The sequence below is a fragment of the Schistocerca cancellata genome, chromosome 1, assembly GCF_023864275.1.
Source record: "Schistocerca cancellata isolate TAMUIC-IGC-003103 chromosome 1, iqSchCanc2.1, whole genome shotgun sequence".
NCBI lineage: Eukaryota > Metazoa > Arthropoda > Insecta > Orthoptera > Acrididae > Schistocerca > Schistocerca cancellata.
Genome location: NC_064626.1, coordinates 179,804,864 through 179,821,724, shown reverse-complemented (window position 1 = coordinate 179,821,724; position 16,861 = coordinate 179,804,864). Strand labels below are relative to the sequence as shown.

The 16,861-nt window shown below is 36.6% G+C and overlaps 1 protein-coding gene and 1 pseudogene across 1 annotated transcript in view; one reads left to right on the top strand and one right to left on the bottom strand.

Moving 5' to 3' along the window:
• The window catches only part of LOC126168413 (UPF0692 protein C19orf54 homolog), a 47,055-nt gene extending 44,437 nt beyond the window's left edge, over nucleotides 1-2,618 (bottom strand). Inside the window, exon 1 of the mRNA XM_049920554.1 lies at nucleotides 2,095-2,618. Coding sequence (XP_049776511.1) covers nucleotides 2,095-2,357 — 263 coding nt within the window. The 5' untranslated portion in view covers nucleotides 2,358-2,618. The remainder of the gene's footprint in view (nucleotides 1-2,094) is intronic.
• An 11,959-nt stretch (nucleotides 2,619-14,577) lies between these two features.
• On the top strand, nucleotides 14,578-14,754 carry LOC126096571 (U2 spliceosomal RNA; annotated as a pseudogene).
• The last annotated feature ends 2,107 nt before the right edge of the window (nucleotides 14,755-16,861 follow it).

The window sequence follows — 16,861 nt, the reverse complement described above, 5'->3', positions numbered from 1 at the left end:
TTCCCACAGTAATGAATCATGAATTACATCATATGTATCGTTACAGCATGAAAGTACTGAAAGAAGAGTGCCTGAAACCATTGTTTTAGGGGAAGGATCTTGGTGCTTGGTTCGTATTTGAACTAGGAACATGAAGTAAAAAGGTTTTGGTTTAGCCCATACCAACGAACATTTGTATAGCCATTCAAACAACTGTCTTACTGTAGTTATGTTACATTACATCAAACAAGGTTGAACAAAAAATCAGAGCTGGCACCCAAGAAAATTGTGTGAACTGATTAATTCCTTCTTCAAAAAAATTTTAAATGGGATGAAATTAATGCTCAGTTAATGGCACCATTTGTATGTACTCAGCTCATATTTTACATGCAATAGTCACTCTATGGTTTTTCCAGGTTTAAGTTTGCAAGTACGTACACTTCAGAACTTTCTACCCTGTTTATTATTTCTTGTGACAGTATAAAACTGGACAATTTTTTTCCCCAGAAGTTTAAAAATAGCCAATCTGTGTAAAACCAGTCAGTAACATTCATAAAAAAATATTATTTACAATTTCTTCTGCTGATTCTTTGCTCAGCTTCACACCAATGCTTGCATCATCTGCAAACAATTCGAATTCTGGCTTTTGAGGCAGATGATGTGGAATCCTTATTTGTATTCTTGAGCAACCTAGGAAGCTTTCTAAATTCTTCTTCTTAAATAGCAACAAAATCAGAGATAGGCTGATTTACATATTCCATACATATCTAACGTTTCTAATAGAATATTATGAGTGATACAATCAACGACCTTCAATAAGTCACAGATGATCTCAACTGCTGATATTTTATCATTTATATACTCTTACATATCGGCAATCACAGACCCTGAATACTCCATTTCTGTCTTCTTCGCATTAATGCTCAGTCCAACAATGTCATTATTTGCCAAGTCTACTATAGTTCCTGCCACAACAATTGACCAGATATATACAAACACAACTAAGAAGTATGACCATAATCTTGATGACTGGTTTAGAAGACCACACTGCTGCCAAACATATCTCTCACAAAGGTTGAGCCATATACCATAAATAATAAATTAAGAACCAATTGGTATTGTATGAAAAAATGTGTACTGTGCACAGACAAGACTTCTTGTTAAGATGTTGATTTATTTTGTTTATGGAAATTCTCATTTCAGTGGATGATTTTAACACAAAAAGATAATTATTTGAAAGAGACCATCCAGAAACTCGTGCAACCATTGTTTTAAAAATTACAATTCCTTACACTGCCTTGCTTATGTATCTTGGAGATCACATAATTTGTGAAAATAATTATGGGGAACAAACACAGCCTTGTTCATACAAAACAAGATGTTCACACATACAATACTGTGTGGAAGCTGCATTTACACAGACAACACAAACAAAAATTAAGGAAAAGTACCACTGTAAACAAGTTACCAGTTTTATAAAAATATTAGGTAACTGACAAAATTACAGCAATACATCTACCTTTCTAAACAAGTTCTATAATAATAATAATAATAATGATTTTTTAATGGAACTTAATATGGTAATTGATATTGGTGGCCTTCCAGACTTTCCTGTATATCCTAATGTTTTAAATAGACTACTTTGTAAATTTTTAACATTGGCACAGTATATTTTTCTCCTGGCTGTAAAAGCTGTAAAGTGGCAACTGGAATTTCCAACTGTGATTACAAAGGAAGATGCTACAGCTGTGTCAAACAACAAAAACAATGATACACTAACAGAACAGGGAAGGACACCAGCTGTTAATGATTTGGTTGAAAAACAGACAAACTAAAACTTCTGCATGAAAATTATTTTGAGCTATCATATAACGAGGCAACAGTTTATATATGCAGACAAGTATCAACAACAGCTGGATTCATCTGAATTACAGCTTTTGTGTCGCTTTTCACAATCCACCACAAAACCAAACAACTTTATTGGTTAGTAATCAACTACTATTCAGTCTAAATTCATTTATAATTCCTGATAGTACTTTGAGCACAATGGTCATGCATTCGCTATAGCTTCAATTCTGAGTAAGATAGATAAAAATTTTGTGCCGGAAAACTTACTTTGGTCCATCTTGAAGTATTGGCTGTATGTGGTTGTAACATAATACTTCTGGAGGATATTCGCTTCTTTCTCGTTCCCACAGCAGTCTCGTTGCCTCAAATAACTCTTGCTCCGGATGCTGAAATCCGCATGGTATTACACTGACTGGTACAGTAATGAAGCCACACGCACTAATCGGATTTATCGGCGGGATGCTATTGAGCAAAACAGGCATAACAGGTGGAGGTGGCGGTGGGAAGTACATGTCATCTCTTCCAGACATCTGAGCAGCTTTATACAGGGATGACGGCAGCTAACAATTTGATTTATAGTGTCAAACGCTGTCAGCTAAAAACATTACATTTAAATGTCTGCCGATGAAGCGCGCCGTAGCCATCAGACATATAAAAATCAATTCATAACAATGAAACTTGTGATCTACATTATTCAAAAAATATATACACCACTTACTCTAGTATTCACTATTCACCTACACTCTTCTTGCATGCTATTTGACACCTCCACCACTGCATCCCACTCTCAAAGAGATAACAACTAAATCTCAGAAATCGAACAATGTTGTTTGAATTGACTGCATCTCTTCATAAAGAAACGCTTTGCTAACTGTTTCAAATCCACAATCGACATTCTCATCCACTCTCTACTACTCAACCGAAACTTAATTCCTATAAAATAACGATAAAAAGTAATAACTCCTGATTTTGAACCCTGTGAAACTGACGTCAATATTTCCTTTTAGAAGGGTTATAAATCGACTGCAACTAAACAGCATATTTACAGTTCGTCTCCACTTCCCTATGGAAAAATCAGTAGATTTTATTGTAAGTTTTCCATTCAGTTTGCTGATCGGTTTTGTCACGAACAGTCACTGTGGCAACAACGAAATAAAGAAGTATACATTTCGTTCTATGAATAGATCGATAACTAAAGGGTGGAAGCCAATTAAGTAAAACATTTTATTTTAAGCAAACTAGCCACACGTGCGTGCAAACACACACAGAATGTCGTTGTATAAGTTTTCACTGAAAAAATGTGTAGCAGATCTTTATTTCAACCTCTCCTGTAGAAATGAATAAAGCAGGACCAGCAGCAGTGCCCAACAAGGTTAGCAGAAGGAAAATTTGCCTCCTTCCCACCTGAATAATTTTTATTAGGAAGCAGACTAGAGAAGAGCATAGTATAAGGAGAGTCAGGATGTTATATGAGATAAGTGGTTCATCAGAAGTGACTAAAAGTAGTAGTCATAATAAGCAACACAAAACCAACTTTCTCTCATTTCATACAACACTCGTACAATACATCATAATGTTCAATCATATTACAAGAACTGCAAATAATACTAGACTCCAATCTGAAAGATAATATCTGCGTAGCAGAGCACTGACTAAAGAAACAGCAAATAGAAACTGTATAACTCCCTGATATTTCCACTCAGTAATCTGATATGGAGTAATATTCTGGGGGAATGCACCTTGTAGTCGATCCCTATACAAAAGCCAATGCCAGAATATCAACCTATCAGAGAACTGTTCTTCATGGGGACAAGCAATTATATAATCATGGCCCCAACATCAACAAATTGTTAAAGGAAGGAAGCTTATTGAAAAATGAAGCTGATGCACCACAATTTCCAGTATTTAAATGAATTCTTCACTAACTGAAATGGAATCTTATTATGTAAAATTACCAAACATAATACAAGAATTTGTGTGATACATCACACTAACTGCATGTATGATATTATATTAACATAACAATTTTCATTTACATCACACTTCAAAACAGTCATTTGTAATATATTCTATTATTGTTATTATATACATATGTAATCTTGATCTCCTCTGTATTTTTATTACCACATATATATCTTTATAAGATGTCACAGGACCAAAAGTAAATAAATAAATTGTTATGTTGTCATTTGACCTAGAGTTTTATGGCATCATCAGACATACATTATATTAGAGCTGTCAGAAATCTAGATAGCACTGTGCAAAGTTATCACTAACTTATTATCTTGGGACTCTGATAGCCATGGACAATAAACTGTGTATCGACATAGACTGTGACAGTTCAGTGAACCATTTATCTGAATTAATGAATTAGTCATTAAAATTAGACGACATAATCTGTCTCTCCGAACATCATGTGATCAACAGTATAGATGTGACAAGTGTTACCAGATTTAAGTTAACATCTCACTTCTGTACAACAGAAATGGAGAAAGGAGGAGTTCCCAGATTCGTCAGGAATTGCCATAAATTTAAGAAAATAGACGTCTGTAAATTCTGCTGAGATCTTCATATGGAAGTATGTCTGACAGAAGCAGATATCATAATAAATCCTTTGTAATAGTTAGTGTATACTGGGCACAAGCTGGTAATTTTAAAGTGTTCATAAACCACCTTGAAGCTCTAATAGTGTATGTAATAGTAAAAAACAAGGAAATAGTGGTTGCTGGTGGTTTTAATGTAGAATTTCTCTGTAACTTTTTTAGCAAGAATTCATTACAGTCACTAGTATTATCTACAATAATTAATTAATTAAAATTTGTACCAGCTCTGAGACTTGAAACCATGTCTCCTGCTTAATAGGCAGATCCACTATCCATTGCACCACACTGGGACTCAAGCCACTACACCTGAACAGACTACCTAGTATGTCTCTCCCTCCTCCCCCCCCCCCCCCACAGATAGCGCAACTGCCTACTAAGCAAGAGACCTGGGTTCAATTCCCAGCACTGGTAAAAAAATTTAATTCATTGTTTCATCAAACATTATTATTGTAGATAAAGGTGAGACTTGATATGTCTGAGAAACACAAACTGTATATGGTTCATAGCATTATCATTGAGCTTAATTTCTACTGTAAACTACCCAATTAGGGCACCTAATTGCCCAAACACAGCAAATGATAATATCCTTATACAAAGGTCTAATGGAAATCACTCTATTACAAAACCATAGTCAATTATCTCAGACCATGACATGCAGGTCCTATGGTTAAATGTTAGTAGAGTACTGTCAGGATACAAAAGCTCCCAGAACTGAGTTGCAGAGAGTTGTCAGTCACCAAAAAATTGATTGTTTTAGAAAACTCCTAAAATACATGAGTGGGAATGACGCATGACAAGAATAAAAAATTCAACACTTTTTTAAATGACGTCCTTACGTTATTTGAAAGCTGTTTTCCCCCAAAAGTAGTCCAGATTAAATCATTGTCTACAAAGAAGACAAGTACTACTTGTATGACAAAAAGGAAACTCTAACTGTCAGCCAGAAAGAGCTGTAATATTGATGCTAAAGCCCATTATAAGACATGAATGGGAGACACAGGGTAAACAATGGGTGATTGTCGACTGACCTTTGGTTATTTATCATATGTTCTCTGCTTCTGTTAAAACCATGAAAAATATATCATGCTGTGTAAAAGAACATTTTACAGAACAAATGGAAAAACTGTATTGTATATCTTATGTAATCTAATTTTAAGATTGTATTTTAAGTTCAGGTCAGTACATTATTATACTGTGGTGCAGCAATGTGTATGTTTTATGCTACAGTACATACAGTATTTCCATATTTAGCTCACCTGAAATGAGACGTAATGGCCTTTTGTTTTTTTGTGTGACCCACTTCTTCTTCAAAAGCTCGTTACATACAGTATATACATTCATAATTTGTGCAGTGTTGTACGATTTGTTGCTTTCAGAAATTTTGTAAGTGTATCAACAGCGGCAGCTGCTTCATTCCAGGTAGGTGGAGGTGTTGAGTTTGTTACATCAGTCCCTTCATCTTCATAGAATTTGATGTCTAGTAGTTGAAGTTTTTGTTGTGGCCCCATATACTTTTTACTATCAGTCTGACTGATATTCTTCAGCTACAATTTCTTTATTGCCAGTGTCTTCATCTTGCAGGAAATTTATTTCATTTTGAGCAACATCTAACATTTTAACAACAGCGTCATTTTCGAATGGAATAGTGGAGTCTGTTTCTTTTCCAAGACTTCTGAAGAGTAGCAGGTTTAACTTTATTCCACACCAAAGTGGTTCCAAAAATAGCGTATTTAATGTAAATTTTTCTTAATCTGCCTCTGAACAGTCTGAATTGATAACCTCTTGAAGAAAAGAAGCTGTGTAAAAACTTCTGAAATTTTGGATTATTCCCTGTTTTACTAACTGAATCAGTGAAGTAATACTCACATCAAGGTAAGTCACAAATATATAATGTGAGATCAATTCAGAAGCTAGAGAGTGGGCTCTACACTTACCTAGCAACTGTAGAGCCGTTCTCTGTTTAGGCAAACCAAGTTCTTTTTCAATTGTAGTTCACAGAATGTACGAAATTATCGTAAAACTAGTCCTTATACAATTCTGAAGTCACCTATGCATTGGAATGAGCTCCATAAATTACAGTAAAATTTAGAAGCTCTTGCATTTTTGGAATTGCCAATAATATAAGATGTCAACATGTAGACACCTGAAGAACACCATACATCTGTCAAGTAATACTTAAAAAAACCTTTGTCTCACTTTTCATCTTCACCTGCCACAGCTGAACTAGGCGAATAACGCCAAAGTAGCCTGTTTCGTTGGCATTGCATTGTAGATTTGATAGGAAGTTAAGTTATGGTGTTTAAACACATTGCAAACAGTTTCTTTGCATTCTTCAGCTGCATTTTGATCTACCGATCATAACTCCCCAGGCTTCTGAATTCCATGCCTGGTTCTGAATCAGTATAACCAACCATAAGAAAATACATCACAGTATTCCTTACTTTTTCGATAATTATAGCTCAGTTACAGGTTCCCTTCAGACCTTTTGGCACAGAAGCACTTGTACAAAATTTCATCCAGCTGATCTAGTTTGGGCTTTTTCAAAGAGTTTCGTGATTAAGTTTGCTTTACTGCAAATGCCTGTGGGGCAAACCGTTTTTTTGTGTGTCCTATTTTATCTTCAAAAGCACGTTACATATAGTATACACATTTATAATTTGTGCAGTATTGTTCGATTTGTTGCTTTCAGCAAATTTTGTAAGTGTATCAACAGCGGCAGCTGCTTCATTCCAGGTAGCTGGAATGTTGACTGTAATTTTTTTTAATATCATAGATTTTTGAAGAACCACCTTTGTACTCTTCTATAATCGTATTTCCATTCTCACCTTTCTCAGCCTGATTAATGATGTTAAGCTTTTGTCATATTATAAGCATAGCATATTTACATTTCACTTTCACTTTTTTTGAGAGAGGTGTGGTTGAGAAAACATTCCCATAATAATACACAGCGCCACTGTAATTGCAATATAGAACAGCTATAATCACGATTACATCATGATTACACTTTAAAACATCACTTTTTAATTGCTGTGGACTATTTGTACATTACAGAAGCTGTCTGGCAGGTTACTGAAACTACTGTTGGCACTACACAACTCGAAATTTATGAACACGACCAATTTCCGCCAAACACATCTGAAATACTCAGTACATACGACACAGTGGATTACTGAATGTTGGATTATTGCCAGATACGAGACAGACTGGCAGATACCAGCAAATTATTTAACATGATGGACTGCCAGATGCCAGATTAACGGGTATTTACTGCAATATGAAAATTATCTTCCTCACACCAGTATACATAATACCTACAATAAATCTTTAAAACCAAGAAAATTTTATTAGTTATGATAAAATATCAACATAGTTAATTAAAAAGTATTCTTCTGAGTTTATTCATTAAGTTATTTGTGCAACCAGTCATTTGCCAGTGGAACATTTACCAAACATATGAAATATGCTGAAGTTAAGCTTTTTATAAGAAACGAGGTAAAGAAATACTGTCAAATTTCACTTTTGGCAGCATTCGTCAAAATTTTAGAAAATATGTTGTAGAGGCACCTGACTAAATGTACTATATTCTCAAAATCATAGGTTTCTAAAGGATTCTGATATTGAGGTTACTTACACATACAGTGAGAATGTACTTCATTTCTTAGACAATACATTACAAGGTGTCAGTGTAGTCTGTGAAATTCCCAAGGCATATGACTGTGTAAACCACAAAATCGTTTTAAGTAATTTAAAATGTTATGGTGTAACAGGGAAAGTTGCAAAATGGTTCCAATCCTGTCTCTCTAATAGGAAACAATGGATGTTAATAGGAAAGAGTTTTACCTCAAGATATAAGCTGTCATCCAGCTGTCAAATAGTTACATATGGTGTCCCACAAGGTTCTATCTTGGTGACCTTATTTTTTCTTGTATACTATGTCAGTGACCTTACCAGATGCCAAGTATGTTTTTTTTGCAAGTAATATAAACATGGAAATAAATAGAATATCAAGTATAGTTTCAGGAAGGTCGATTAAGGGAATTTTCATGGAGATTAGTAAATGGCTCCTAACAAATTTTTCTCATCAAAGTTCGAAAAACACATTTCTTCAGTTCAGAAGAGGTTTCCCCAACTATATGCCTAAAATATCACAACAGGCAGGTAGAAGAGGATGGCAGTGTCAAAGTCATGGGATTACCCCTTGACAATAAAATCAACTGGGAGCAGTACACCAAATAAATTTTGAAGCATGTAAAACATCTCTGTTTGCAATGCAGATTTGTCATACATAGACAAAAAAGGCCAGCATACTTCGCTTACTGATGTCATATGGAATCATTTTTTGGTGTCACTCATCAAGGCGAGCTAAATTTCTCAGAGTCCAAGAAAGAGTAATACAAATTATCTGTTCTGTGAACTCAAGAATGCACTGTAGAGCCCTTTTCAAGGAATTGATGGAAGTAACTGCTAGTTTCCGATATATTAATCCCTTAACAAAATCTGTAGTATATATTATACACCTTTTTCACCTCCAACAGTTCAGTTCATCGAATTAACGCTCGAAATAAGAATAACGTTCACAAAATTTTTAAGATCACTTACTTTGGTCCAGAAAGGTGATGTTTATACATGAAAACACATTTTCAGTAATTTTCAAGCAGCCATAAAAGTTTAAATATAAACAAATTTCACTTTAAAAGAAATCTAAAGGATTTATTAGTTCCCAGCTCCTACTCCACTGACGAATTTCTAATCAGAACCAGCTGATGCATTATTTATTATTAATAATGTCAGATAACAGGTATTATATAAAATCTGAGTTCTGTATGTCTTTAGTGCAGCAGTACAGTCAGAGTAAATAATTGTAAACTGATTTTCCTCTTTGATGCTGTGTGGCTACAATAACATAAGAATTGTCATATACACATAAGCATATCGTATATTTACATGTTTTGTGACAAGTTTGTCATTATGTTTCAAACAAAAAGATGTTTCCAATTTTTTAACTTTTTCCACATCCTTAAGGACTATTTCACTGAAGGTACATTAAGTTTTTTTCTTTATGGAAATGTATTGTGTATTCTTGTTTTTCTGATAAGTTGAATATCCTTGAGGATGTCCTCACTATGAATCCATGTAATGAAAAGCACATCTAATCTAATCTAAGGGCCTCATTCTATTGACTTTGCAGAAAGCTATGATAACAATAACAAGGCAGTGTAGACTTACATAACGCAGAGCTGTTACACAACATTCAACTACTATTATTCTTGCGTCAAATATGAACATCCTAGAATAAATGGACAAGTAGAACACCACATGTCATAGGTTATGAGTAATTACTTAGCAAGGAGGAAACTATGTTTATGTACTGCTTATAAACACTATATTTATCCAACTTCACTGCAATCCCCCTTCCACTAGTTCACTCCCTTAACATTTCTAAGAGAATTGTGTTTATTTAATTATAAACAAATCCCATTATTAATGTGTTGTTATAACTGTGTATAGAAAAATGGAAATACAAGCAGTCTCAACATAAAAAAATGCTGCTGTGCTGACACTCTTAAATAAGTAATCAAAATTACATAAAAGTCATCTAATTATTAAATACATATACAGGGTGTCCAGAAAAGGACTCCCTGATTTCAAAATTGAATACCTCGAAAACAAAGATCGATAGAGGAATTCAGTAAACGGTATGTTTATTGTGAAAGCTGTAAGAAGTTTATACAGCAGTTTGAAATAATAGTTACAAAACCTGCTAACAGATGGCGCTGTAATCGGCATACATAATGCCTAGTATAAATAGTGATCCGAAGCCCAGAGCGATCAGTTCCACTATTGAAATGTGAAAGGAGGTTAGCGTACCGAAGGAAGAGATTAAAACCATGTACTCCATTCCACACCGCGTTTTTCTGATGCTAGAGTACCTCAGGTTAGAAGAGAGTCCTATGGCAACAAGGCCAAGTTTTCAAGCACGATTTAATGTTCCAAAAGCACCCGATGCGAAAACCATTCGTACGCTCTTCGCAAAATTTCAACGAACAGGCAGCGTAACTAATGATCTAGTGGGACATGTTGGCCGCAAGCAAACCGCAGTTATGCCTGAAAATATCGTCACAGTTTCTGGAATTATTCAGTGAAATCCAATGTCTTCCGTCCGTAGAATTGCATCTGAGACTGGTTTGAAGCGTTCCAGCATGCAGAAAATACTGAGAAAGAGCCTACACATGTTTCCATTCAAAATTCAAACGCACCAGGCCACATCCGCACGAGCTGTGCAACAAAGAGTTGCCTTTGCTAATCGGATACTCACAATGATTGATAGTGGAGGATTTGATGTTGGCTGCATCTGGTTTACAGATGAAGCACACTTCCACCTGAATGGATACGTGAAAAAGCAGAACTGGCGATTTTGGGATTCCGAAAAGCCATATAGATGTGAAGCGAAACCCCTGTATTCTCCTAAAGTTACTGTGTGGGCTGCAGTATGCAGCAGAGGCATTATTGGCCCTTTTTTCATTCGAGAAACGGTCACTGGTGCACGTTACTTTGCAATTTTGGAACAATTTGTCGCCACACAGCAAGCGTTAGAGGATCGAGCAGGTACTGAATGGTTTATGCAAGATGGAGCCCTATCACATCGGACCGAACAAGTGTTTCGCTTCCTTGAGGAATACTTCGGGAATCGAGTCATTGCTTTGGAATATCCCAAAATTACTGGTGCAGGCATGGATTGGCCTCCATATTCGCCGGATTTGACTCACCGTGACTTTTTTTTGTGGGGCACAGTGAACTCATGGTCTACCCGAAGCATCCCACCACTCTGGACGAGCTTCAATCGGCGATCTCCGTGGCATGTGATTCCATTTCGGTTGAGACACTACGAAATGTGATGGCGGATTTCATTCTTCGTTTGCGCCACCTCTGTAGTGCCAATGGTGAACATTTTGAAAACATTGTGATGTGATTGTTTGCAAAGATTGTTTTCATACGATTATTTCACATATGTATGCTGATATGAGCTGTATAGCGTACAGCGCCATCTGTTAGCAGTTTTTGTAACTATTATTTCAAACTGCTGTATAAACGTCTTACAGCTTTCACAATAAACATACCGTTTACTGCATTCCTCTATCGATCTTTGTTTTCGAGATATTTAATTTTGAAATCAGGGAGCCCTTTTCTGGACACCCTGTACTTGCTTGTAATATGGACCCACAGCTTCTCTAAAACTTTTAAATCTTGTCATCTTGCTTTCACTGGTTAGAATATTATTTTATGATTTGAAATTAATTACTGAATGCTCTATAAGATATTGAAATTTATAACTTCTTCAGAGAACAACCACAACATGTACTCTATTAAAAAAAAAAGGCCTCAAAAATAAAAATTTTCTCGATTGTTTTAGACATTTACTCTAATATATTGTAAGTGCACACTCTTAAATGCATGATATACGCAATCCATTCAAAACCACACTACATAAAATGAAATATTGACTAGTATTGCTGACTAGTTGTACCTTGATATGTATATTACGCTGTTACCCCTGCCTAACGTAAACCTATATGTCAAAATCTCATAATTACAGTATGTGAATGTCAGAAAATTAAAAAACTTGATTACATACTGCTTATACCACTTTAAATATTTCTCATTACATTGCATTACATTTAGAAAATGCCTGAAAATGGCTTAATGCCAACATTGCAAATACAGTTCTGGTAATTGAAATTAAGGTGATGTTGTTTAAAAAATTATTAAATATATACACTAGTAGTGGGTAATATAGATTAGCAAATAGTCATGGCGTGGCCACAGCTGATCAACATGTTTGCTAGAGAAAATATGAGATTTATGATTAGGGCCCACTAACACACACTGTTTGCTTACTAAAACTAAGGTAAGACAGGTGATTCAACATTAGTATGACACTGTAGAGGCCATTCATATGGAACTGAGATAAGTAACTGTAGTTAACACAGATGTAAAATGTAAATAAGATTGGATGAAATTCACTTATACAATTCTCCATGAGACATAATTTCTGAACAAATCAGGGATAAAAATTCTCCAAGTGTAGGCTACATTGAAACATCCAACTGTAAGCTATTATTTTTTAACATGCAAACTCGCACAAGATCATCTAGAACTGTTTCTTTTTTTTGGCACCAGATCTAGGTTTGGTTGGAACAATAATCCCCACCACATTACAGTTCCAGTCTGCTCCGAGGACAACCTTGTTCAAGAACAATGTTACTGTAAGAGACAAGAATAATGTAGATGTCATTGAGAAAGTGATCTCTTTCAGTGCTCATGAATTCATGTGCTATAAGAAGCAAAGTGATAAGTTCACTGATGATAGTGAAGACACTAGTTACTTTGAGGCTCTTGATTCAATACTACTCAGTAAATACCAGGAGAATACTGTTTGTTGCGTATCAGGGTATCTTATGAGAAAGATTATGCAAATGCTAAGATTTGCTGAGTGCAAATAATTTATTGCTGTTCACTACATGTGCCCAAGTGATCACACTTACTGAAAGATTCCTGTGTCAAACCAGTTACCATTACTAGAAGGTTGACAGAGGTTGTTTGGATCACCCATCTGTAGCAGTGTTTGAAACAGTGCATCATACAGAAAAAGTCTTTCGTTCTGATCCAGTGAGACTTACTTTAAATTCAAACCATTTTTATGACAGGCTTATTAATTCTATTTGTTGTTTCTTTGGTGAACAAGTCAATGTATTCGGCAAAGTACGTTAGCTAGTCTCTACCATCGACTGTGAAGAGATGCATGAGTCACAGTTAATATGACACATTTTTCCTGCATACCTTCAGTTTATAGTAAAGGCACGCACGAAGAAAACAACTGCTACTGCACAGGGTAAATATTCTGGTATGGGGTAGAGATTGAGGAAGCAGCAACACTCCAGCAGGTCGCAGGGAATGGGTGCGGACCACAGAGGAAGCGCCTGCAGCCGTTGGTGGAGGGGGAAGGTCATAGGCATAAATACTGGACCAGGTCCACTCGAGGAGCAGTCTCAGGTCGCACCTGATGAAGGCCACGATCTACGTGACCGAAATATCGTGCAAGTACGACGCTGATATCCGGCAGAATACCCAACAACCCAAGATGTCAAGCTAATTACATTTGTGAATGTATGACATGTGAATATATACTGAATAAAGCAAAAATATAAATAAAAATAAAAATTTGATATTTGCGTATTACTAATTTGATCACCCCTTTACTTTCCCAAAGTCCTTGCCTTTAAACTACTAACATAACAACCTGTAAAGTGATTCATATTAACATTAAAGATTTTTACACTGCTAGCAGCTTAAGTTAGCAAAAAAACAATGGTTTAGCAGAATGAGATTTTCACTCTGCAGCGGAGTGTGCACTGATATGAAACTTCCTGGCAGTTAAAACTGTGTGCCAGACCGAGACTCGAACTCAGGACCTTTGCAAGTGCTCTACCAACTGAGCTACCCAAGCATGACTCACCCCCCGTCCTCACAGCTTTACTTCTGCCAGTTCCTCGTCTCCTACCTTCCAAACTTAACAGAAGCAGGAGTGCAAAGGTCCTGAGTTCGAGTCTCGGTCCGGTACACAGTTTTAATCTGCCAGGAAGTTTCAATGGTTCAGCAGTTTTGTTGCCTAATGATGTGCACAGAACTTTTCTCGTTAGGTGTAGATAGATATTTTTCTTCTTTAGGGCCAGCACCGTAATATATGTCTGATACAGTGGCGTAGCGTGAGGGGAGACTTTGAGACTTAGTCTCCCCTGTATTCGTGATTACAAAAGATGCAATTGTAATTCATAACAAAAATATAAACAACTTTCTATTGAGAGCACTAAATGTGTGAAGACACCAGCTTTTGTAGCCCGCACCGCCACACCCTGAGTATTGGTGTATCTGCCTGCTTGAGACTCGACTGCTCTCAGTCTCTGCCTCCCTTCCCTTACCTGGCTGTGTGCGCCTGCGCCCCCTCCACTTCCCCTCTTCCTCAAAGGCCGGTGCGGTGCACTTGCTAGCAGGTATCGAGACTAGTCTCTGCCGTGTCTATGCTGGCTTTTAACGTGGAAGTGAAGTCACACGGTTTGTGTTCATAATCATTATTATGTGATTTTAGTGCATATTTTCGTTGTTTCGCCAACATGAGTGAGCCAGCAACTGAACGCCTTATAGTCCTGCATCGCAGGACCAGAATATTAAACTCATTTTTGGCTCATGACGGAGTGCTAGGGGCTTGCTCCACCTCTGTCGCGGGTTGGCCCGGCATTGCAGTACCGCCGGGATCGGCCCACCTAAAATTAATTAAAACACAGCCTGAAATGGTTTAATATTCTGCAGTGATCAGATATTCCGCTGGTGGCAAAACTTGTCGTAGTTGTCGATGTGCCCAGTAGTTAGCTGCTTACACAGCACGTATTGCTTTAATTAATTTAAGATTTAATTTTTATTAAAAACGCCTTTTTCTACATTAACGTACAAAAAAGTGAGAATTGAAGGACAAACGACCTACTCCTATACTCAGTGTAGTTTTAAGTGAAACCAAACAAAAACGCACTTTTCAGGCAGCCTGGTACGAAAAGTATGCTTGGCTGACTGCGAATGCAGTCAATAACATATTATATTGTTATATATGTCTTCTGTTTGGTGGTGAAAAGGAATGATGCAATGAGGGCATTGCTACAATAAAGAACTTTGACAGGAAAGCACAAATTCATCAGATATCAAAACGTCACCTGCAGAACAAAGAATCATTTCAGTTATTGGGCAAAGTAGAATTGAGCACGCCCTTTCTGAAACCGCTCGTATGACAGCAATAAAATACAACAAATGAGTTGCATCCAGCAGGAAAGTATTGGCTCGTCTTATTCAGGCAATTGTATTTCTTTGTAAAGAAGAACTAGCCTTTCGCGGCCATCGAGAAGACGAATCCTCCAGCAGCAAAGGTAACTATCTGGAATTGTTGGATTTACTAACTCAAGGAGAGCGTTAATCCGAGACCATCTGTCATCATCTTCTACCTTTAAAGGAACATCTCCAGATAAACAGAATGATATAATAGAAATGATAACTCTGGCAGTTAATGAGAAAATAAAATCTCAAATTCAGAACCGAAATTTCATTTCGATTCAGGCTGATGAAACATTAGACGTGTCATGCAAGAGTCAAATGAGTATAGTATTCAGGTACTGTATTGCAGACTAAATTGAGGAAAGATTCGTTGGATTTTACGATGTTTCTGGCGACACAACTGCTGAAGGTTTGTGAAACATTATTCATGCAGTATTGAAAGAATGGAATGTGGAAGGACAAGTGATAGTCAAACATATGATGGCGCTTCAGTAATGGCGGGCAGAGAAAGAGGACTATAACAATTCGTGAAGCAGTTCTGTCCCTATGCGATGTTTATTCATTGTTATGCACACCAACTGAATTTTGCACTGTTACATTCCTCCAAAATCAAGCGACAAGTAGGATCTTTGTAAGTGATCTTACTGCATTCCATTCGGTTTTCAGTAAATAATCAAAACGAACTGTATTGCTAACTGAGAAAGGATTTAAACTGCGACATGCGAGCAACACTCGCTGGAACTTTCGTTCCAGGGCAGTTTCAACAACATCTAGTCATTTCTCAGGGCTATATACTGTTTTTAATTATATATTTGATGATACAGACTCTCGATGGGACCCAGAATCTTTGAGCTGTGCTGTGGGAATGAAACAACAGATGGATGATCCTACGTTTGTCTACTTGCTTTGCTTCTACCGAGGGTGCTTTGTTTGTGTTGATCATCTCTTTAATGTTCTTCAGTCAAAATCTGTCAGTATAACTGCTAGCCAAGACGAAATAAAAATTGTTTTGAGAAACTTACGACAATTAAGAACATAAACATTCGTTGATGAATGCATTAAATACAGCTTGTGTTTGAATGGCAACTTATCATTCTGTGACAGTCAAAAGACATCTCTCAGGACACTAACTTACGAGATACTGGATTTGCAAATTGTTCAGATGGAAAGAAGGTTTCAAGACTTTCCCCAAATTCAGTTTGTTGAACGTTTGAACGAAAAGTGTTTCCCAAACTACCAAAAAGAATTCCCAAAGTTGAAACTCCTTCAATTATTAGAAGAGTACCCTTTTTTCAAACAAGAACATCTTGAAAATGAACTGTGGAACATATACGCTGATGAGAAAAAACACTATCTCCAAGAATCCTCTTAAAGTACATTGTCAACGATGATTTAGACTCCGTTTATGAAGTAACAACGAAGTTCCTGCGTATGGTTTTGACCCTACCCGCAACTACAGCAAGCAGGGAGAGAAGCATGAGTACTCTTAAACGAGTGAAGAATTATTTAAGGCAGGGCTTCCCAACGTGTGGTCCACGGACCCCTCAGGGGTCCGC